Here is a 25688-nt window from a genome sequence, read left to right as displayed (position 1 = left end):
ATACAAGAATGTTGCAAGCCCGATTGAAATGCATAAGCACCAGAACTCAGTATTTTAATTTCAAAAATGACATTTTCTAAAAGAAAATGATATTTGTAAAAAATATATACTTGAAAAAAATGATTAATATGCAATATGTAAAGTGTTTCAAAACCGTATGTTTTGAACAATCCATTTATATTCTTTGTCTTATTTTGACGCCTATTTCAGAGCAGTATCGGGTTGAACTGGATTGCAGGTTGCAAGTGAATAAGCTGAGATACAACTGTAACTGTTTAGTGAATCCAACCCTGAATGTTTAAAGAGATGATCAGGACTCTATTAGAGTCCCTGTGGTTGAAAAGTCACTCAATATTCTACAAATGACGCTTTCAGTTCTTCTCATAGGATATTTGTGTCTGGATTGGTTTTTATTGTGGTCATTATTATGTATATTCCTCAAGCCCAAATGCAAAGCGTGTACTGCCTGCACACACATATTTATGCAAATGACAGTCTGAACAAATGAACCCTATCCTGAAAGCTTAGAAAAATAACCATGATCTATTGGTCTACGTAGCTTTTCGGCTAAGTTCAGCGAGATTTGCAATTTCCTCTATTATGTCTTGCGTCTGCTTCTGTTGTGGATCAGTTGTAAAAATAGCCGCTGCTTCTTGTGGGGAAGGTTTCTCCCGCGCTGATTTATATTGAGAGTAGAGTGAAATGTCATAAATGTGCGCCTTAAATAAACACAGAGGAATTGTGTGATGTGGTGGTGGGGGGGTGTTATATGCATTAGAGGCGGATTTTTGATTTTGGATAGACCCCGGGGCGGCAACGAAAGGTGATCTAACTTTTTCATACAATATCCAGACAGATATGTAAGGGAACAAAATTTGCACGGCTCAAATGATGTATTTGTGGAGTTGCCGGCAAGGAATGTGGCTGAATGCTTCAGCAGTCGTGTATGCCGATGGCCCATGAGCAGATGAAAGCAGCTTGGAGGAAGGGGAAAAGAAGGCCAGGTTCATTAAGACATGACTGTCCAATTGAGGTCTGCTCAAACGTGTAATTATTGATTGACAGCCCGGGATCAGGGTGGTGATTACAACTTTCGCGCTCCTCCAGAGCTCCAGACAGCCCCTGGCCTTTGACCCGTCTGTCCTCTTCTCACAGCTGTTACCGAGTCAGAAAAGGCCTCTCTTTATAGGAGATGTCCTCCGCTCCTGGTCTTTCAGAGCTGCCCAAGCTTGTTGCTTGTTTGCGGGGTGGGCCTTGTGATTGACACGGTCCATCAAAGCTCACGATCTGCCGCTTGTCTCGCAGTTTCGGCATGAACCACGATGGGATCGGGAACTCCTGCGGGACCAAAGGTCACGAGACGGCCAAGCTGATGGCGGCCCATATCACAGCCAACACCAACCCCTTCTCCTGGTCAGCCTGCAGCAAGGACTACATCACCAGCTTTTTGGAGTAAGTGAAAAGAGGATTTGAAGAATGCTTCTTTTGTCGGTAATGCTCAAGATTTTATAATCTAAATTTTAGCCGTCTTCAAGGGTCCAATTTGAGGAAATCCTGAGAACTGAGCGGGTTCGAAAACAATAGGGAAGAAAAGACTATTGCAAGTTCCGATTCATGCCGACTTTAAATAAATGTGCTTTTACCGAATGGACACAAATTCTTTTAAAATATGGCAACTTTCCATAATTTTTTCGTGCATTCAACAATGTTTTATTATTTCAAATAAGTACATATGAAATAATTCTATGACAAATGTTATTATCCCCTTTCTTAGTTCCCTCTCAGTTTGTGCTTCTATATGTAAATTACCAAACCCTCCTGGATACTGGTGTATGCAGCAGCATTTCATTCAAGCCTCAGATCTGCAATACCTGACGCATTTAAGAGAATGCATGCTGGGATTTGCTTAACATTAACATCAAAGGGGACCTATTATGCCCCGTTTTACAAGATGCAATATAAGTCTCAGGTGTCCCCAGAATCTGTCTGTGAAGTTTCAGCTTAAAATACCCCTCAGATTAATTATTACGTCTCCTCTAAATGCCAATTTTTGAGTGGAAGAAAAAACATTCTTGTTTTCGTGCATGTATCTTTAAATGCAAATGAACTGCTGCTCCCCGCCCCACTTTCCAGAAGAGGGCGGAGCCTTTACAGCTTGTGCTTCGGACACTCCGCCAAAAACAAAACATCTGTTGAGTTTCGATTATCATCTCTATCGCTGTCATGGTCACGTGACATTGTAGTTCTCCATCTTCATGAAAGTTTATTATCTGCATGCGTTTTAAAACCTATCAGTCTGAACTTCTGATATATGGTTTTCTGAGCGCGCACAGAAAACTGGATGTCAGACGGCGCGTCCCATGAGTATTAAACTAATTTGTCTTTCGTGTCTTATTGCACTTAAACTGTCAAATACACACAATGTTATGTCAAATACACACAAAGCTCACATGAACACAGTCGGTGATGTAACAGATAAACATGGCGGACTGTACAGATCCCTCAGGGGAGGAGCTAAGGTACCGGTAATAGGGCAGATTCCGTCAGTCAATAATCGGTTTACCTTGATTATATTTTCATAATCGTTGGAAGCCAAAATCAAAATATATCGAAAATCAATTATGACTAATCTCACATCCCTAGTTAAGAGCATGCAGATAGATTCTTTTTATGCTTTTACTCTTTATTTTCCCACTAATGCATCATGCCACTTTACAATTGGGAAAATTGTGAATTTCATAACCACATAAATGTGCTTGATTTGAAAGAGAGTCCGTTCAAGGCTAGACGAGAGCGTGGTTGATCTGTAGTAGGCAGTCGTAGTAGGCAGGACTGTGAATTGTTAGCCTAACGTAAGACGAAAGGAAAGAATAGTGGTTGCCATGGCTGTCAAAAAGTTTTCCTGGTGAATGACCTCATGGAAGAAGATTAACATCACAGCCATCGCTGGCATCAGAAGCTTTATCATCGTGTGCCAACTTCCCACACAAACACAAAGAAACGCTGCTCTGTTGGTTTGGGATGAACTCCCTGTCGGATAATCACACCGTGTCATCTGTGACCATTTCGGATTGAGGTTGAATACTTACCTTCCTTTTTTGGATCTGCTTAGCACCGAGCAATTCATCAATAATGGGCCTTCTCTGAAATCTCAGGTTGATGTAATCTTTGGCAGTAAAACAGCTTTGCTATGATAATGCTAGTCTATTTCCGCAACATCCCCATCTAGCAGATTCTGGATGTGTGGATGGGTCTTTTCTCGCCAGGAACCGGTGTGCTTGGCTGTAGATTCCGACTTGTTTCAGTGTACTTGTTTGTACATGTACAGTAGGAACTTTCAATAAAGAAAGAGGCTTTTGAAAAATGCCTGTTTGCACTTTGCAGTAGTCATTATCACTGTTAGACTGATCTATCGAACATATATGCTCATTTTGAGGTCGACATTGGCCAATAAAAATGCCTTTTGGCCGATTGAAAATTAACCATGTCAGTTCCAAATTATACAATGAACATAAACTTTAATTTCTTAAATATTTAAAATAATTGTAATGAAAAATGTTGAGTACAAATTGTGTCAAATAAGCATTTAATTGGATTTCCTTACTTTCTCAAGCATCGGCCACCCTGTTCTTGGACAAGTTAATATCGCTTAAATTAAATTAGAGGCCCTGTTTACACCTGGTATTAAGATGTGTTTTGGTCGATCATATCACAAGTAGATGAGGGACACATTCCCATTTACACCTGGTGTTTTAATCTGTCTCTTTTGTCCACTTTCAACCAATTCTGTCCTGGTTTCTTCTAGGGGAAGATCTATGGGCAGGTAAATGTAAGGGCTTTTTCAGATCTTTCAATCTAATGGACGAAATAAGTTTGTAAATTGACTTATGAAAGCACCCGGAGACGACAGGAAAAAATACAATGAGTGTGTGTTAGAAATCAGGAATGGTGAGAGAACATTGTGCTTGGTTTGTTTTTCATCTTCAAACCAAACTTGGGTCTCCAGTCGACAAACTGACTATCTATCTTATCACTTAACATTTTTCGATATCGATCAAACACTAGGTATAACGATTGCCTTTTTTTGTGTGATTTCCTATTCAATTATTTGTTTTTGTGCTGAAATATTGTAAATAGTTAGTCATTAAGTTTTCTTTCATTGCTGGCATATCTGCTCGCTGTAATGAGTTTACCCAAGGAAGTTTTGTTGACATGTCAAATAAACATGTCCATTTTTAAAGTGACCAGTTTTGTCTTTCTCTAAAGAAATAAACAGTCTTTGTTTGTGTATTCCAATACAAGAGGACATATTCAGACTTGTCTTTCTCCCCAGCGAGGGGATTATTCTACCAAAACACATGGGAAAAAATAGAAAACTAAGGGGATGAAACCAAATACAACATTGGTTACCCCCAGGCTAGAGCTCATGTGTTTCTTTCCTTTCCAATGTATTTGGTTTAGTTTTTAATTAGATTAGACTTCCAGTATTGTGGTGGGAAGCCAGATATCCCAGTTTCACCTAATGCTTCCTCTATAAATGCACTACAGAAACCAGATCCATGGATGTTTTTTTTTAGACATCTAGATATGTATTTTTGTCAATGTAATGTACGATTTTATCAACCACATTAAGTATTTTATTATATTAAGCTAACAATAAAGTAGGGGAAATCAGGGCTTCCATTAACCGATGTTATGCTTTTTTTTCTTTCTCCTGCGATAAGTCATTCCAAAAATCATGGCAATGGATGTTAGTAGGTTTACGTATATCTCAGCTACCGCACTATCCATAAAGATGTAGGCTGGTTATCCAAGCATTAATGGTAAGGAAAGCCCCTTATACTGGGTGCGGCACATATGGGTTGATTCTCCCTCCTATCTGCTACAAGGTCTTGATAAATTGTGGCATTTCTTTGTTGTTTAGAGTACAGTATTCCCGTAATACTTTTATGAGTTTAACGAAGAACTCTGTTTTGTCTTCTGTCCAAACATACAGCGTCATCTACGCCAGGTGACCTGTAAATGCGCAAAAACTGTTTCCATTGCGGTTTTGCTAAATATTCCTTTTTCGAATTGCCTGAAAAACCACCTCATGCGAGCGTAAAAACTTTTTTGCGATAGATGGGAGTTTTTACGAAATTTTATTTGTTTTCAGTGGGCGTATTTTCAATTTGCGCAATTTGAAGAGTAATGGAAACGCGGCTACTGAAACCTGCCACCCGCCACTTTGAAAAAAGCCAATGGCGGGTGCTAATTTCCCACCCTGATCAAATGTATAAAAGTGACCAATACAGCATGTTAAACATGTAATATATTTATGGTATAAATTATTTTAAAAAATATATGTTGCAATTTTAGTTTAGAGAAAGCTAAATTCATAAAAAAGTATTCTGATTTAAGAACTAGGAGATTTTAATGAGCTTAAGCCCCAGTGCACACTAGCTCCGGCCCTCTATACATGAAAACAAATAGTTATAATTTAAGTTTTAAAGCCAATCCTTTCCATTTTTCCATCTTCAGACCAATAAAAGTGCGACTTAGACACGTATTCCATGTAGAAAGTGTCTGAAAATGTAATGGCATACCGTCAGAGGGCGAGTGTGTCTTGGCTGATGCAATGTAAACTCGCTCTCTTTAGAAGCAATGTTGCTTTTAGCAGCGCACGGTGGGGTGGTTGGTTAACATGCTTTAGGTTGTGCGTTCAGTTGCAGCAATCATGCGAATGCCAGACAGGACCTAGAATAGAGCCGCCTGCTCTCCAGCAGTATGAAATGTTAGCGTTTATGTTGTTAGCGAGCCCACTGTTCTCCTCAGAGAGAAGGAGAGCGTATTCCGCGGCATGCTGTTGGCAAAGCGAGCGGGATAATAATTGGCTGTTTTATTCCGGCGGACAGCAGCAGCGTGGGGCGGACACGTCTCTCAGCCGCTTGCACACGCAAGGGAGGGGGAAAAAGCGTCCGTAACAGGGACGCCGAGAATAAAACAAGATCCACTTCTGAACCCAGAATAAACACGGTCCAGCAAAACATGCACTGTCTGGCCTCTCCTCGGGCTTTATTTTTTGACTTTGTTCGCTGCAGATGGAGCAGTGGACCTTTTTTTTTTGAGAGTTTCTTGGGAGCGTTCATATTTCTAGCTGACTAAACAGACTAAACACAACTCTTGACTGGATGCATGACCTCCGGTACCTTCTGCGTTTTTTTTTGCTCCTTCAGTCTTTCGTCATTTTATTGGCTCTTCAAAGGATTCCATAGGCGCACCGCAGTACCATATAAGCCCAAATCTCAGCCTTTTATGGCCACTGTTTGTCATTCATGCTTCCTCCCCTCATTTTGCTTTCTGCATTTTCCAGGTTTCTCACTCGCTAATTCCCATTAACAATACACCTTCCCATTTCGTTTCATCTGAGCTTTTGGCATGAGACACTTTTTTTCTCTTGTTGGACACAAATGAAACTTCTGTAGAGGAGCCAATCCCATTGAAGGTTTGTTTTTTTGACAGCTCAGGTCGGGGAACGTGTCTGGACAATGAGCCTCTGAAACGAGACTTCCTGTACCCCACTGTGGCTCCAGGGCAGGTGTACGATGCAGATGAGCAGTGTCGTTTCCAGTACGGTGCCTCCTCCCGTCAGTGCAAATATGGGGTAAGAAGGCTGCAACACACTATCATGCTCTGGGAATGTCTTTCTTACATGGTGACATTTTATGGCTCAGAGACAAAGAATTTGGGGCATTTTGGGGTCAGAAAATGAGACCGTTTGGATGAAACCAGGATTAAAAAAATAAAAAAATGAGTATAATCATTACAATTATTAATTAAAAGAGAAAAAAAATTAATGTAAGTGTAAAATATTTTTGCCACTAGTGTCACCAAATGAAATTGCAAAAATAATACCTGTTTTCAGACAGGTTTCCTAAACTCATGCCATTGGTTGAGACAATGTTGCTGTGCCGGACTGGTCTTTATACAGACGGAGCAACAAATAAATGTTTTACAGACTTCTGTTCTAAACATCCACACACATATCAACAACCAAAAATGAACTACCATCGCAGCAAGCACAATTGTTCTGCAGTTGCTTAACCCTTAAAACCATAAATATAAGGTTCAAACGACAATCACCAGTGACAACTGGAGATTCACCCGATGTAAAATGCAAAAGACTTCAGACTTTTGAGTGGCTACAGAAAAAAGAGACTGCAACCGGGCCCATGCAAAAACAAGGATAAATATCGGAAGGGCATTAAATGTAGTCACGCAAATGCTGATGTTGTTAACATTACAATTTGAGAAAGTATAATTTGCACGGTTTGACGTGATATGATAAGCGATCGTTAGATTTAATCAGCGCGAATTACTGCAATATTTTTTTCCCCTTAGTTGGTCAGAACAAAAGTGGATGTTACTTACTTGCTCAGATTACATTTCCCGGTGAAAATTCTTTTGTTGGTCATACTTCCAAAAAGTAGAATCTGTGATTCCGAATGACAGTTTCCCACCGGCACGGTGACTGACAGCCGTGCATTCTCCTCATAACACAACCAACTTAAAGTTGATAATTCCACGAATAACTGCAATTGCAGATTTCGAACAGAGATGGCGACAAAGAGGAAAAACTACGGACTGCAGCTTTAAGTTAAATATTTGGTTGTTGTGGTAAATATCCCAAAAATCGATGCCAACAATGGGTGAAGTCTATTTGTAAGCAGTTTATTCAAATGTACAGATTGCATTATTTTAAAAGCTGGTTTTGTTTTCATTGTTAAAACACATTATATTGACATTTTGAGTCTATTTAAAGAAACTTACCAAGTAGGTGTTTTCAAAACATTCCAAAAGCATTTTGTTTGGATTACTTTTTTAGGTGCTGTTTCAAGAACGTTTAAAATATGTTACTGAGACATTACCTAACTGCAATAAAGCAAAAAGCGCTAAATATTCAATGTAAATACGAATTTTTGTCCTAACCAAGTGTGCTTTGCTAGAAAATGCCAGGACACAGAGTAATACAATGTGAACACATCAGATATTTGCTACATTGTTGATGCTTTACCTGTGAGGTCAGAACCTGCCGCATATGTATTAAATCCAAGAGCTGATTTTAATAACACTGGACGATTCAGAAGGCGGTTTGGACATAGAGAGCAAGACAGCTACTTAAAGAGCTCTGAGGAGACATGAAGCCGGAGGTCAAGCAGTTATTTTTACCACTGACCCAGAGGAGACTAGCCAAAGGACATGATTTGTTCAGCAGGCAACATTACAAGAAGAGCTCTCTGATGTACAGAGCAGTGAGGGGAAAAACGTGCTGTGAGTGAGTGCTGTGGTGTCTCATTTGGACTTGTAAAGAATATATCGAGTTTAAGTTTTTGTAACACTTGCCCTGATTGTGGAGAACTTTTGGAAGCGTTAAGAAACACAGGTGATGGCTATCAGCTGAGATTATTTTCACTTCCTTTGAGGGCTAGAAGGGAGGCTGCCAAGTTGATACTCTCTTGTAGTATGTCACATGATGCCATTCATGTTGTCGAAATTAAAGATCGTTGTTTTATCAGCACCTGAAACGAGCTTTGCCGAGGACCGTTTGAAGTCGGGCCACATATCTTTCAGAGAAAGCCCATACTTGAGGTTTGTTTCTTTTCCTGCCGAATCCCCAGACTTTTGGAAATGATAATGATTTTACCCAAAGAATAACAAACTTAAGCAAATAAACTGACACAGGGGGGAAAAAAGAGCTTGAAGCAAGCCAGGAAAATTAATGATCAATAAGAGATGGCGCTCTGCTTAGTACAAATATGTGGCTTTGCTTTCTACACCAGAAAAGAATTAAATTACCCGAGATTACAGAGTTCTTTTGTTTCATTGAGAGATATATCCGACAGTGGATGAACGCATGCCAAAAAGAGAACCCTGTAATTTCTCTCTTAAGCTCATAACTGTGGTATAGATCAGCATGGAAGACGGTCATGTAAAGAAAAAAAGTCTTGCATTCCCTTGGCTCAAGTTTAATACAGCGTGTAGTGTTAGTGGATTCTGACAATCTTTTTTTTTTCTGCCAACCATCTGTTTAATACATGCCTTTGGAGAATTATAACCACACCAGCGAACCAGAGGTTTGAATTTGGTTTGGAAAAACTGTTACGGAGAGATAAACACACACCCGGGGGGGGTGGACGAAATATTCGAAACCTAAAAATATATTAATATTAAAGACCTAATAAGGTGCACAACCACCTTTTGCCTTCAATCCTTCTTGAAATGCTGTCATACACATTCTGAATGGTGTGGAGGGGAATTTTATCCCATTCTTCCCAAAAAAAAAAAACAAAAAAAAAATTGAGCCTATTGTGTCTTCAGGACAAAGGCAGTGGAAATCTATTTAGCTTCAGATCAGTGGTGTTTGGATCTAGTGACTAGGGAGGATGTGTGAGGCATTATACTTTATCCTTCTGTTTATTTAACCATCAATTAATTAGCATTGCATATGGGGAGATGATCACTATATGGAATATGGGAACATCATAAAAAAATATTTAGTGGCAGTGGAGAGCACCTAGTATGTCAACGTTACTGGGTCATATTGACGCTGGAGGCTGGCTATGTACGAGTGAACTTGTGACAACTTTTATGCTGATGTCATCCATGTTTTGCATATGATGTCATAACATTTCCTCACTTCAAGACATTACATCACTGTACAGTTTTTGTGGTATATTCACCTTCAGCTGGTTATTTGACTATTTGACCTCTTTGCATATGTGGTTAATGAACTCAAACATCATATACATATGTGATTATTAATCAAATATATGCATAATATTACATTATATCTTGCACCTGACTCAGATGTCATATACATTGATGTTACTCAATTTGACTCTTTTAATAGTTTTACTAGAATGCCATCTATGTCAAATTCATCCCAGAATTGGCTCTGAAAATTGGAAGAAAAAAAGTTTGATAGTAATTACTTTGGTCTTAGTGAAGTAGGCCAATGTTTATGCTACCCTGCACTCCCAGTTTAAGCCCGTCAGTGGCTGAGTCTTGCTGGTCAAGCCTACCCCTCTGACCCTCTCAGCATGAGCATCTTGAATGAGCCAGCAGGAAACCTTATTAAAACCAGCTGAAGAGGTGGAGCTTTTGCAACCTGAGAGTGGCAGTTTGCCGCTTTATTTAATCTGGATGGGCTGGCCAGCTGAGTCTTATTTACTGACCTGGGGTCAGTGGCGGTGCTCCCTATCATAAGTCTTTTTCATGGGGGCACTTCTCTGTCCTGTAAATCCTGTGAAGTTCAAGCTTTAAAGGGACTTTGTGCACTTTATTGGGAAATACAATGCAGGGTTCTACAAAGCTACACTTGTATACAGAGAGCATTATATCTTCCAGTGTTCAAACTTCAGGCCCCAGCATAGTTCCTACAGAGCACATGGAAGTTAGCCCTTTGGTACATTTGTCAGCTACTTCATCCTGACTAAGCCAATACTTTTTTATCCCATTTCCAGCTGTGATGTGCAAAGTTCGTTATGTGAATTTAAGGGAGTCCTGCTGATTTTGAAACTTAACTTGATGAGCAAAAAAACGTCTTCTAAAAAAGCTTAGATACTTACATTAGCAAAACTTTGGCTGAAGGTCAATTGTCCATGAAGCACCGCTTACTGATCACTTCCAAACCAAGCAGACTTGTATTGGTATATTCTGTGATTTTGTGTCATATACAATGAATTATGGGTAGGGCTGTCAAGGTTAATGCATTAACGCATAATCAATTAACTCAAAATTCTTAATGTGTTAAAAAAAAGTATGCAAATAACGCATTTAACGTCAAAACATCCCATCGCTGTATGGCCAGATGATGTGCAAACTACATTTCCCGGCTTTATAAAGCAAACCAGCATCTTGCTAGTAAAGTTTTGATGGATGAGGATTGCACATTGGGACATTGTATTTACGCACAGACACATTTCACTACATTCAGGTTTCCACACCCATTCAGGTTAATGTTTTGAATTTGTCATGTGTACGTTGCTGTGTTGAGTAATTCTGAATGAATCTGTGTACTGTAGTAGGTAATGCAGTCAGGTCTTTGTATTCGTTTTTTTTTTTTTTTGCCATCTCCATGTGGTCCTGTTCTGTATTTCAACAAAAGGGTGCGATTAATCACAATTAAAATGTTTGATCTATTGACAGCTCTATTTATGGGTAAAAGTAAGTCTGTCAAGTGGTAATATTCCCTTGGCCATTATCCAAGTTTCTATGCTCCGGGACAAGGAAACTCCTGACCTTTACAACCTTCCTCCCTTCCTTGCGGGCCAGGCATTAGCCACATGAGGTCTAAGAGCAGAGCACTAAGGTTAAGCTAGGTAAATTTCTTTTTTTTGACACAGCCCATAGGGAATACTTGTCTAGGGAGAAGGTTTTAAACTGCGACCTTGGCTTGGTCCACCACTACCTCCAGAGGGAGCATATACGTGAACTGCTAGAAGTATTGTTTCTCACTATCCTTGACCCTAAATACTCAACCCCTAAGGAACCGCAGGGGAGCTTCAGCTCTACTACCCCAAAGCAATTGGGGAAAGTGCTCTCACCCTGCCTGGACTCGTCCAGGATCCAAAGACTCCCAGTACTCGATAAGGTGCCCAGTAAAAAGAAGTGATGCTATATGGCTATATACATACTATGGGTGGAACGGTTCACTAAATCCTCGGTTTTCGGTTAGATTCGGTATTCATTGTTAATGTTTTTTTCCTTTTTAAAACTTTAGAAATACCATACATCAGCATAAAATATATAGCCTTATAATCTACCATTTACAGTATTTAAAAAAATAAGTTATTCTCAAGGTCATGTAACAAAAAGGCAGCTTGATTTTAGGAATAGACACATTATTGTGACGCTGACAATCATAAATTAAATCTGTGAGATTCTGATACAGCAATAGGGGAGATGTTGTTAATTTCAACAGGCTTTTCATTTATTTGTAAAAAAAAGTTTACAACTGTTGGCCTTAAACCAATTGTAGCTGAGAACAAAAACACGCTTTCTTGTCACTGCCTACATTTGTTGTTGTTTAAATGCTTCGGGTAGTAGAAGTTGTTCTTTCCTACCCGACTTTCTCTTTCTTTCGCTGTCATGGGATGTCTCTGCAGATGAGCTAACATATTGGAAGCGTTTCCATTAGCATAAGCAACACGTGGTGCATAGTGCTTGCAAACTGTTGCGGTTTTATCCATCACTTTCTTACCGCCGCCGCCGTCATATGTAGCACTAAATCCAAAATGATCCCACACAGTAGACCGAAACGATACTGTCGGTGCCCCGTGAAGTTGACCTGCTGCACTACAGCACTAGACACTCCTAACGTTGGCCTCCGTGCCAAATGATAAAAAACATGTTACGCTGCGCGTGGCCGGACCCGAACAATACACACGTGTCTCGTTGAATTGAACGGTTCAGATTTTTTTCATGAACCGTTCCACCCCCTAGCACATGCTTCAGACGCCATCACCAATCACGCTGATCCCCATAGTGTCAATCCAAGATTCAGTGTTGAGTTCCACTATGAAAGGAAACTGCTGTATAACGCATAATTTGTCATGTCAAATCAGATTTTGTCAAATCAAATTCTTTTTAGAATAAGTATCCTCCACAAAAACCACCTGCCACTGACTAGCAAGTAGCATGTTCATGTAGCAGTGACGTAACTACAGCCTATTGGCTATTAAAAGGGGGAGTGTCCTTTCCATATGCCCCACCCAAACATCTAGTTTCAATAGGTATGTCAACGCAAGAAAGAAGCGATTTCATTGGGTCTCTAAAAAGCCTGCTGGTGAAACCAGCCCACTGCACAATGCTAATCTTGTTTCCATTTTTTTTTTCTGGTCTCTCTTGGAAATTGATATATTCTGACCAACTTGCTTTTGCCTTCTTTCCTAGGAAGTGTGTAGAGAGCTCTGGTGCCTTAGCAAAAGTAATCGCTGTGTCACCAACAGTATCCCCGCCGCAGAAGGAACCCTGTGCCAGACCAGCACCATCGAAAAGGGGGTAAGTCAGTGTGCCATAAGGGAGAACACTTTATGCAAGGGGAAAGCTTATGAAATGGCAGGTAATGGGAAACGGACTCCTCATGTCTGGCCATGCTCTCATTGTACCAGATAGGGGAATAAGAAAGCCTATTCCCAGTGTTCACTCATGCAAGCAGCGTTTGGGTCATCAGTTTTCTGCCGGGCCAGGTTAGAGAGACAGTTTTAACAAAGATTAGGGCGGCCATTGTCCTCGCTCGTAGGATGGCTAAAGAGGAAGAATGGAAGAGGACCACGAGCTGTCGATCTTTGTTACCATTCGCTCAATGGATCTATTTACTGCCAAGCTCTTGTGCGTTGTCTTGGACAAGCAGCGAGCCCCAGGTTGAGCCGCTGTTTTTTTTTAGCGGGTGGCGTACTTATGTCTGCCCCTGGCTGGGTCAGCATCAAAGGAATACGAATGTCAGCCATTTCTCACCCAGCGTGTAATGGAGTGGAGGCCCTGCCAGCTCCAGAAAGATGAGAAATGGAAAGGCAGAGAAAAAGGAGTGACCACACATGCTACTGAATGTGCTTTCCACCATCAGCACTGATAATGAATTTGTCACATCGTAAAGAATGGCTGTCGGACACTGCAGGAAGCACAATGCCAAAAAGCCGCCCATTTTAAGGCAGAATTTATTCTTAATCTGCTACTTAGGACTCTCTTCCCCTTTTTTTTTTTCATGTGATGTGACAACATGAAATGAAAATTTACTCTACTTGCTTTCTTAATAAATGCCCTCATTTATCAGTGCATATTATTTTTTTATTTATAAAATGTAAAAAATTCACAATCTTTTAGTAATAGTGATATATAATATACTTTTAGTGAGATACTAGCCAATTAGTCTCGCGTAGCCAGACGTTCAGACTGACGGCAGAGGGTCTGGACTCTATCGCAACTTTCATTGGCCAAGGACCGCCCAAGATAATAGACCGGCATGCATCTAATAAATAATTACTTCAGGAACATTGTGTAATTTTACTGCAACACTGGAGCCACGAACTTCACATACTTTTGAAAATCCTGCGTTTAGTTGATCTTAGTAAGCGCTCGTTCTCACAGTTGTAAACACTATAGCGTTCTTCTTCCATGAGGGGGTTTGGCATCACGGCATTAGTTTCCAGGCGGACCGTTAAAGAACGTCACACACGTCTCACAGACATTCATCCAAATAGATGACGACTTCGAAAATCTGAAAACCTGAATTGTTTACAGTTAAGTGTGCTTTAGGCATCTGAGACTACCAGCCAATAAACCAACCAATAACCATCCATTTTGATTTTATCTGCATCAGCCAACAATCATGTCCAGATTATAAGCTCAAACATTAAAAACTAAAATAAAAATATTACGAATATGATTTTTAACAACAATAATCGCCGAGGCAATCTTTGCACGTGAAGGGGTTACATTTAAATAAATACAATTTAAAATATGAATCAAAATGAATTATTTTATTTTGTTCATTTCAAACATTCAATAATCTGCTGAAAGTCTTGTAAAATTATAACAATTTGTATATTCAAAGTAAATATTTTTTACTTCAAAATGCTTTACTTTCAAAGCATGCATATGATACAGTCTCTTAAAATGATGCCGACGTAGGCAGCTCACTAGGCTTCAGAACAGAGCGTCTGTTAGATAAGACATTCTTTAAGAGGTTATTTTGGACCTGCCTGCTAGTGTCTTAGCACACTAGCCTGATTTCAGACACTGGTAGCTGAGGACACAGCCTTTCCCTTGCCAAGTTCTTCCTGTCTGCGAACGAGAGAAATAAATAGAGTCTGAGAACAAGAACAACCATCCAGACAGAGGGAGAGAGTGAGAAAGAGACAGAACTTAACCTACTGACACAGTTGCACAGTGACGACAGTTTCCAGCGTCTCCAATTCTTGTCCTCGTGTCCCCTGGGTTGGATGGATTATGAGGTCGAGTGTTGAGAAGATTTCACAAGGTCCCGAAGCATTACAAAGCCTTGAGTCTGTTTTTATTCTGGAGTAGATTCAGATTAGGGACAGTAGGTGAATGCGCTGTTTACACAATACAAGATTTGGCCAAGAGATTTCTCTCAAATGACAGCTGCAGTTAACTTATTGGACATACTGGGTACAATCATAACTGTAATAATGAGCTCATGGATTAATAATGTCAGAGGAAATAAAATACTAATAAAAAGAACGTTTTCCATATATATTTAAATAAATATCATTACAATTTTGGAGAATCGCACCACATGACATTTTACAACATTGAACTAACCTTGCCATGTCAATAAATGTCAAATTATCTGTTATTTTAAAAGACTTAATTATCTTGACACGCGGCAGAAGTTGTACAGTATCACCCTGATATTTTTAATGTATTTTTGAAAAAAATTAGTAGATAGGACAAAAAAAAAATCATACCATTGACCCATATGTCGTATCAATCATGATATACCAGTTTGAATATGCAGAAATGCCATTTCAGTAGATTTTGTATTGAAATTTGTAGAAGTTTTCCATTGAAATGCAGTGTCAATCATAGACACCGATCCCAAAATGGCTGACCACCCGTGTAAAATCACGAGATATACTCCATATTAATAATATGGAGTATTATCGTAACCAATTAATAAATGTACTGGCATTTGGGAACGCTTATCCTATCTGTTGTTTTACACAGTGATATATTGCATTTAAAGTAGTTTACTGAAGAGTACTAAGTAGCCTGGACCCAGAGTACAAGTTTCCAATAAAAAAAGAAAGAAAGATTGTGGGTTGTATGGGGTGTGTGTGGTCACCCACCTGCAGAAACACAAGTCGGCGCCTATGGTTTCATTAGATTTGAGAGCTATGACAGAGGGGGAAATTTTAGAAGAACTCATTTCTCCATATCTGTGTGTTAGTGGTGTTATCAGGGTGAATGTGTGGCGTTTGGGACTTGGCCGCAGAGCGTGGACGGAAGCTGGGGACCTTGGACAACCTGGGGCGAGTGCAGTCGTACCTGCGGTGGTGGCGTCTCCTCGTCCATGCGACATTGTGACAGCCCAGCGTAAGTAGGCAAAGTAAGCCAGAACAAAGCTGAACAGGTCCCTATTTGGTCCATCTCACTACTGCTCACACTAGTCTTACCTTTCTGCACAAAAATGTGCACAGTTCAATCTAGATTGATTACACATCTTCGGTTGGGACATACGGTGCGTTCACATTTACCGTTATTTTTTTTTTTTGTGAAATCCAGTAATTTCAATAGGAATCCACCCAATTTTAGAATTTTACTTTAGGGCGAAAGACTTCGATTTGCAAAGTTGGTTGTGTAAATTCGCTGTGTTGGCCAACTGAAAGCTGCTTGATTTAAAATTCTGTGTGACTTGTGCTTTATATATCATTACACTATCTATTACCATTTCAGTCATATCCAACTCTTGGTGATTCTATGGCCATCTCTTGCCATACACGAGAGACTTTCCATGCATTTTCTTGGCAATGATTTTTCCCAACGCTCCCCATAACATGGTTTGGGACTTACACACACGCACGCATTCACACCTACGGGCAATTTAGCGTCTTCAGTTCGCCTATACTGCATGTTTTTTGATTGTGGGGGAAACCGCAATATTGACAATAAACAATGGACCTTTTTTGCCTGGAAATGTTTGCTAATGTGACCGCACCTTTAGCGTTTACTGGTGCAGTTTCAGGTACACTACCAGTCATGTTTGGAATAATTAATTACTCAATGTTAATTATTTGCTTAATGTAAATAGTTGCATTTATTTGATTAAAATACTGTAAAATTAGTAATATTGTGAAATATTACAATTTAAAATAACTGTTATTTTTACTGTTATTATCTATTTTAATATATTTAAATTGCAATTTATAAGAACCAGCATATTAGAATGATTTCTGAAGGATCATGTGACACTGAAGACTGGAGTAATGATGCTGAAAATTTAGCTTTGATCACAAAAATAAATTACACTTTAAAATATATTCAAATAGAAAACAGTTAATTTAAATTGTAATAATATTTCACAATATTACTGAAAATTTGATCAAAAATTGCAGTATTTTTGATCAAATAAATGATCTTTATGTAGCAACTATTGTGCTACATAAACATAAGCGACTTCTTTCAAAAACAATAAAACATTTTTAATTATAACTGGTAGTGTACTTCAACTGCAGAAAAGGTGTAGCAATCCCAGGCACTGTATTAAAAATGTTTGTAATATTTTACTAAAATATTAAATGTTGCAATGTTGAGAAAACCCTTACTCAATTTGTCAAGCAAATGTAATGATTGTTGGTCCAAAAATATTTTTTTAGTTTCAACTTTTTCTTGCCAGTTTCTCCAAACTTTTCATAGGTAGCCACAGGAGCTGAAAATAGGTTTGGATGTAGATGGAGTTTAGGTTTCATTCCCGGCGGTTGCGGAAATGTCTATCCTCACACTCTCGCTGCAGACAGTGGCGGGAGTGTGGCCGGTGTAATATGTAACACCTGTGTAAGATGATCGGCCCTTAAAACCTGGCTACCCGAGAGAAAGGAAACCCAAGCACTTCAAGCCAAGCTGCCCTGGAAAGCATTCATTAAGAGCGGCCCTGAGAAAACAGCACAACCAGCCGCTCTCGGTGCCAGACGGCACGTAGGGAGGCAGAGGAAGATGGCCAGGATCACCTAAGGCTTGGCAAACCTCGTTACGCTGCCCTCAAGGGTTAAAATAACCTGCTGAGAAATGGCCAAACAGCTTAGCTGTTCACTGAGAGAGACCTGGATACATACATCAAGCATTTATAAGGCAATGAGGAAAAAGTGCATACTGCCCTGCTGGTCATAACATCCTGAACAGACACTGGAGATAGTACAAATGTCTTGAGCTCTCTGTCAAACAAACACAAATGGAAACTGCTTTTCATATTTGCTTGCGGGTTGAGGAGTTTTCTGAATTTCCATTTATGGAACTGAAGTCAACCTTGATAGAATACGTGGATACTCGAGGGGCTTATTAGGGGCCCGGTTATTAATTATGGGGATTATTGTTTATAGAATTGGAAATCACTGGCCTGAGGGGCATCTTGCTCTTGAACAATGGAAGTCCATGTAAGGCTGAAATTGTCACGGTTCTGCAAGAGAGAGGACCCAGACGCAGAATGAGCAGTGGTGATGTTTTATTGACAAGGCTGTTGACCGGGCACAGCGAGGAGAGTGAGGCGGCACCAGGTGGGATGATGGGGAGGAACACAAGGCAGGAATTCAAGGAACCAGAGACTTGATGATCTCTTCGATGTCTTGCTACCAGGCAGAGGCTCACAGAGCCAGAGGCTCGACACTTGAGAAACTGCTGCCCCGGTCTAGAGAACACAAGACTCACAATGAACAAGACAAGACACAACAAGATAAAGCAAGACAAGAGAGGAGATAATAAATGAAACAAGGGGCAAACTAAAACCTGATGTAAATAACTATGGCTAGATAAACAAAAGAAAAGAGAACTTTTTTCTGATTCTACTTTGTAACATGTAAGCACCAGTTGAACGATAGAGTCTGGATTGGATATATTTAAAGGTGAAGTGCATAACTATTGTGCTACATAACTAACAAATATGTGGCAATATAGACCTAACTTATCACAAATCACAATAAATCATGAATCCTATTTAAAAATTCATAGCCGGTGACAAAAAAAAAAAATGTCTTGATGAAGTCTTGATGAAAACAATATGTATAGAGTTTGGTAACTGTAGGTAAAATTGACCACATAACAACAGTCAAAAGGGGGCGCTACAGATACAGGGCTCTGTATTACAATATACAGGTCGATTAGTGATTATGGGTGACATCATAAAAAATTATTTTATTGTAGGGGTCAAATAGTTTGACAAATTAAAATTATTTGGGTACAATTTTGTCAGATGGGTCTTTATATGAATTGATCAAACAGCCTCAGGAGAGTTTAAAAAGTCATGACTGAGAAATTCGAAATGCCGATGCTGTTTCTAATTTTTTTTTAAATTAATGATTGTTTTCAAACAGGTTTACCTGATATTTCTACCGCGCCAGCAGTGTTTTCCCTCTATGAGAAGTCAACCTATGAATGACTTACTTAAATTTGTCTTCGCACGTTGAATTTGGATAGAAGAAAGTATTTTAATGTTGAAAAAAAAATGACACACATTATCTTTAAACTGATCGGAGATCAGCACAAAAGAGCAAAGTCAAGCCAGATCTGGAATATGGCTTTGTGTGTGATCTGATGACCCAATCTGATCTTTAGGACACTAAACTTCAATCTGGAAAAATATGCTTGTGTGTGAGTGCTGCATGTAGAGATTGTGGTTACTGGACCATTTGCCTTCCTCTTTAAAAGCAAATGCAGTGCAGATGCTGTCCGGTGTTGATTGGAATGGTGTGTGGATGCATTTTTTACATTGATTCCTTGTCTCTCATGATGGTACCTCATGAGTCTTTTTTTATTCAAACTCTTTCAGGCCGACAGGCGGAGGGAAGTACTGTCTCGGAGAAAGGAAGCGCTACAGATCGTGCAACACTGACGTGAGTTTTTTTGGTTTTTTTTGGCTGTATGATTTTGATTTATGCTTGGAATATTTAGAATTTCCCAGTATGAGCTGCACAATCCATATATTTTCATTTAAAATGTTAAAAAATTGTACTTTTAAAATGGATTATGGTGAGCAAAAATGTAAAATTCTAATCGTCCCTCCACCCCCTTAATCTATTTCAAGGTGGTTTCTTAAATAAATGAATTGAATTCTTTATTATTATTATTTTAATATAGCTTTAGTGCTCCTGTGTTTTAGCTTTGAGGTTTTCTAGATTCTAGTCTAAGCTTTTCTCTTCTGGTGACTAATGTTGGACTTTTCATTTCAAATGCTCTCTAGAATGAGCAGCTAATCATGGTTTTAGGACTGACTATTTTACAAAAATGGAAAAAAAAAGGGGCAAGCCTTTCAATATGTCCCGTCCAGACTTCCTGATTCAAAGGAAAAGTCACCACAGGACTTTATGGGGTTTTTAAGGTGAAAATTGAGCTTGTTAGGCATCCTTTCTACCACAAATCTTAAAAATAACAGTTAAGCACAAGCAACGAATGTGTACTTTGGAAAACAAACAGCACCCCCTTGCACTGAAAATGAAAGTGTCTTGTCCAACACAAACGTGTTGTGGATATGGACTATTGGTGACATTTGGTCAGATTTGGGGAGCTTTAGACAGCAGCCCGGCGCTGATTCAGCGCTTATAAAACAACAACCCCATCACAGATGTATTGTAATTGGTTCTTTGACCTCCTGGAATCAAATGAATCTTTTTGAAGGAGACAACCAAGGGTTGAACACCACTCTCTGGCTGTTTATGTGGGGCATTCCAACGTCTGGATTTATTATGGCTGTGGCTTTGAAATTATTAAGTCATTGAGGATACGGCCCCCCTATGGCTCTGGTTCCAGCCACGGCCATTGTTCAGTACCAAGCAAAGGTCTGCTATCATTTGTTCTACTTTTCAAAACAATGAGCTAATCCGCACCCCTTCACTCACTGCTGACTCCATGATCCGCCAGTTTACATGGAGACTAGGGTTAATAACAATGCTGCGATGGAAAGAGGCCAAGTTGAGTCGCATATTAAAGTTTAATTGGCTTTAGGGCAATAATGTTAAAATAACAATGAGAGTTCATTACACAATGCACATACATTATTTGGTTTTTTTTAGAGAGAGGATTTTTTTGTAATTGCAAGAGGCAAAAAGACATTAGTTTGATTAAAAAAACAGTAATATTTCATGTAGTGAAATATTAAAACCCTTTAAAATAAATGTTTTCTATTTGAATATATTTTAAAATGTAATTTATTTCTGTGATCAAAGCTGAATATTCAGCATCATTAATCCAGTCTTCAGTGTCCCATGATCCTTCAGAAATCATTCTAATTTGACGAATTGATGCTCAAGAAACATTTATTATTGTTGTCTATGTTGAAAACAGTTGTGTCGCTTCACATTTTTGTGGAATCCGTGATACATTATTTTTTACTCAGGATAATTTGATGCATAGAAAGTTCAAAAGAACAGCATTTATTTGCAATAGAGATCTTTTGCACCCATGTAAAAGTCTTTACTATCACTCTTGATCTATTCAATGCATCCTTGCTGAATAAAGGTATTCATTTCTTTTAAAACAAATCTTGCTGACCCCTAAGTTTTAAATGGAAGTATGTGCTAAATTCCTATGACTACTTTCTCGGTTACTATTGTAACCTCAGTTCCCTGATGGAGGGAACAAGACGTGGTGTTGAATGCTAACACTATAGCCCTAACTGTAGCCCTCGGACGGGACTAGTTTAACATGGAGAGGTGGGGTAAAGTAATAATTACCAGAGCTTCTCAGTGATTTTAGTCCCATCTGAATGTGCTATCTCAGTAATCATTACGGACAATGTCAGTAAAGATTACAGCGACTTTTACCTTCAGTAAAAAGGTCCGGAAAATTACCTCAGGTAATACTAATCCCGTGCGAATAGACCCACTGTAATGTACGTAAATAGTTTGTGTTTAAAAGTAGTTTTCTGAATTTTTTCAAGTATGGAGACGCTTGAAAAAGCATTCAGTCTCGTTCTAGACACTGGGACAAGTCTCCACATACCATTCAGATCAGAAAGAAGATCAAAAGCACTTGTTAGAGGCGCGAAACATCTTTTAGTGTTAGGCAAGTGCCTATTACCAACGCAATCCAATCTGAAGTTAATTAATACATCGTTTGACCGGACATAACTGTTTTATATATATATAAATATAGGTTATATGTGTTTGCGCACGTGATATCAGGAAGCAACGTAATACGCACATGACAACAGGAGGGTGACGGCGGTGCTCAAATCGAGTTACCCCTCCCACTTCTGCAAGTTTTACTGAGATATCTTATCCCGTGCGAATTGGCTATTAATATAACAGACGTCCTGTGGTAAAATTACATTACTCCATCTACCCTTGTAAAGTTAATCCCATCCAAATAGGGCTTATGGGTCCCACTTGGGAGCCCTGATACTTCTTATACTTCAGAAAAGGCCTATAAGAATTGGCGAGAGGAATTTGCATGTGCCACTCCCCCGTACATACGGGTACAAAAGGAGCTGGCGTGGATCCACTTATTCAGGTTTGTGCTTAGGAGCCGAGAGTGTGTCCCGGCCATTCAGAGGATAGTTCAGCATTGTGGCAAGAGGGACACCACGTCTCGTTCCCTCAATTGGGGAACGGAAGTTACAATAGTAACCAAGATGTTCCAATAGTAACCAAGACGTGGTGTCGAAAGCTAGGAGTCCCAATAGAAAACGACACAACTGCTGATCTTAGTTACGAGGTGGTCGGAAAACCCCTGTGTGCCGGGTAACAAGTGCACTCGCAACATCATAACCTACCCATCAGGGACTGAAGGTCAGTACTTGCAATGAGAATAGGTCGCTTCAGCCGGACTTCCTTGACCTTTTCTGTTTTTCTGGGAAGCATACCAGTTAGCTAATAGACTCCACTTCAAAGAATATGTCTGCCTCGTTGAGGGGCTCTAGCCTGAGTGGTGGTGTCTATCACTGTTGGTGATAGCCCACTCAAGTTTTCCACTTGGGGCCAGATGTGGAGGTTCCAGAGGTCTGGGCGCAGGTGCAAAACTCACTCGTCAGGAGCCTGACCTCCAAGAACCAAGTCTGGGTAGGCCAAGACAGCTCAACCAACAGGACCTGTTCTTTGTCCTCCCTGACCTTTCACAATGTCTGTGCAAGCAGGCTAACTTCGGGAAATGCATATTTGCCATTTTTGCCATATTTGTCCAGCTGTGTGCCAGTGTGTCCGTGCCAAGGGAGGCCCCTGTACCACCTGGGGCTCCACTCTCCTTGGAGCATGAATTGTTGTGACAGCATGTCTGCTGCACAATTGAGCTAGTCTTGTCTGTCCAGACCAACTTGTCTTGGATCAATGGCTGAAACCTCCACAGGGCCAGCAATACCACCAGCAACTTGAGGCAATTGATATGCCAGCACTGACAAGGTCCTGTACAGGAACTTGAGGCTGCCCACCTGTTGCATTCAGCTGCCCAGCCCATCTTGGACGCATCTGTTTCCATCCCGAGAAAAGAGATACTCTGCACTGACAAGAGCTCTTTTCTCAGTTGACCTGAAGTTCCAATCGATTGAGGTGTTTGAGCACCAGGTCCCTGTGTGTGCACAATAGATCTCAAGAGTGAACTAGAATCAGCCAGTCGTCAAGATAATTGAGAATGCCCACTTCGCTTAACGAGGCAAGGGCGGCCTCTGGGACTTTTGGGAAGACGCGAGGAGACAGGGACAGCCCAAAAGGTAGGACCTTGTACTGATATACCTGATCCTCGAAGGCGAACTGAAGAAACGATCTGTGCTGAGGAAAAGTCCAGACATGAGAGTACGTCCTTCAGGTCTATCGCCACAAACCAATCATGTTGGTGAACGCATGTCAGAATGCATTTCTGAGTCAATATCTTTAACTGGAGCCTGTGCAAGGCTCGATTCAAAAATCACAGGTCTAGGAATGGTCACAACCCACCGCCTTTCTTCAGTATGATGAAGTAAGGGCTGTAGAAACCCTTCTCCATCTCAGCTGGAGGGACTATCTCTTTTGCGCCCTTCGCCAATAGGACTGCAATTTCCGCATGCAGGAAAGGGGTGTCTTCCTACCACAGAGGTAAAGAGGATGCCACTGAACCTAGGCAGGTATCTGGCAAACTGAAATGCATAGTCGATAATGATTGTCCTTATAAGCCAGCGTGACGGGTTGGGAAACTTTAGACAGGCTTCCAAACTCTGCACGAGTGGCACCAGAGGAGCAATTGTGTTTGACATATGGTGGGGCGGCGCAGCAGAGCATTGGCCTCCAAGTCGGGAAGCTGTGCATCCCAATTCTGTGGCTGTAGGTGTACTGGAACACCTACCTTGCTCTGCAAACCCCAACTGGAACAGGCGGGTGAGGAAGCTTTGCGTCCTCTGAATACACCACAGTGACCTGTGTGGGGTTCTGTGTGTGCTGCGACCAAACATGAGCAGGCGAGGGCCTCACCTCCATCACGTCCGGTCTGCAGGCTGTGTGACCCAGGAAGTGCGGAGTCTGTTCTTTCTCTGAAAAGGTGGCGAAACAAAAACAAAAGGAAACCAAGGATTCTCCACCCGGCCCTCCTCCAGGCGAATGAGCCAGCAAGTTCACGGTCTTCAGCCGAATTTAAACAATATGTTTAGATGCCTCAATGAGCGCAGTTGGTTGTGTTTTAAGTTCAAACTACATTTAAACACTCTGAAACTACTTAAGAAATATTGTCAATTAAAACTCAGGAGAATGAGACCTGTGAGAAAAAAGTCACACAGAGACAATGAGTAGTTTGAAGGGGTTGAGTAGTTGAGAATGGAGTAAAGGCGCACTGGTCAACCATATCAAGAGCTCTGCACATCGGCCTGTGTGGGACATAAATAGCCATTACTCCAAATAACCCATGAACCTTTTTGTGCAACCATGTCTGGAGTTTACCAGAAAGGGTTAATACCAAAATTAAAAATAATATGGCTGGCTCTATTTCCCACATAACTCTGGCCACCTCAAAAAATCATATACCTATGGTGATATAGTGGTGGTAGCACCGTGCTATAGGACTTTTTATCACCAGTGACTGCTGGGAATCTCTGACACTATTTAATATTGTTCAGTGTATGATTTGTAATTGAATAAAATTAAAGTATTACAAATACTTTGTAAGATAATATAATATGATTGAGAGTACCATCTGAATGCTTTTACAAGGCCTCAACGGATCATTCATTTGCAGGCTTGTCCAGCAGGATCACGTGACTTTAGGGAGAAGCAGTGTGCCGATTTTGACAACATGCCTTTCCGTGGGAAGTACTACAACTGGAAGCCATACACTGGAGGTAAGTTCTCAGCCCGCAACACAGAACGACGGGCTACAGAGGGAGCCGCTCTCTCCCACAGCCTTCCCAAAGTCTGGGCTCCAGTGGCCGTATACATACTGGCTTGCTGTGTGTACCCTGCTAACACCAACACTGTGAAAGTCTCTTTGATGGTCTGAAAATTCTTTAGATTCCAGATAGAATACCATGTATCACTCTCTATGTCTCTGTGTGTGTGTGTGTGTGTGTGTGTGTGTGTGTGTGTGTGTGTGTGTGTGTGTGTGTGTGTGTGTGTGTGTGTGTGTGTGTGTGTGTGTGTGTGTGTGTGTGTGTGTGTGTGTGTGTGTGTGTGTGTGTGTGTGTGTGTGTGTGTGTGTGTGTTAGTTTGACTGTGTACGTAAACAAGTCTCTCAGAGAGGTCAAATCTGTGAAAGAACGAGCAACGATTAGGCCAATCAATTTAATTAGTTCACTCAAAATGATAATTCTGTCATGTCATTCCAAACCTTTATGACTTTCTTCTGTGGAACAATAAAGAAGATGGTAAATGTTTTGTTTTTTTATCCATACAATTAAAATCAATGGGGTCTAATGTTGTTTTGGACCCCATTGACTTTTATTGTATGGGCAAATATTTGGTGTTCCATAGGTACCGGTAAATATTATTATAATTTTTTGGGTGAACACATACATTAATTGCAAACAT

The 25688-nt window shown here is 40.3% G+C and overlaps 1 protein-coding gene across 1 annotated transcript in view; it reads left to right on the top strand.

Moving 5' to 3' along the window:
• adamts6 (ADAM metallopeptidase with thrombospondin type 1 motif, 6) overlaps positions 1–25688 on the top strand; it is an 87169-nt gene that overhangs the window by 24017 nt on the left and 37464 nt on the right. The window contains exons 10-15 of the mRNA XM_079599017.1: positions 1306–1452; positions 6502–6643; positions 12934–13041; positions 15953–16098; positions 19541–19604; positions 24901–25003. Coding sequence (XP_079455143.1) covers positions 1306–1452; positions 6502–6643; positions 12934–13041; positions 15953–16098; positions 19541–19604; positions 24901–25003 — 710 coding nt within the window. The remainder of the gene's footprint in view (positions 1–1305; positions 1453–6501; positions 6644–12933; positions 13042–15952; positions 16099–19540; positions 19605–24900; positions 25004–25688) is intronic.

This window comes from Phoxinus phoxinus (assembly GCF_949152265.1).
Source record: "Phoxinus phoxinus genome assembly, chromosome: 23".
Lineage (NCBI taxonomy): Eukaryota > Metazoa > Chordata > Actinopteri > Cypriniformes > Leuciscidae > Phoxinus > Phoxinus phoxinus.
The sequence above is the reverse complement of the archived record's forward strand: the minus strand, read 5'-3'. Positions and strand labels throughout refer to the sequence as shown.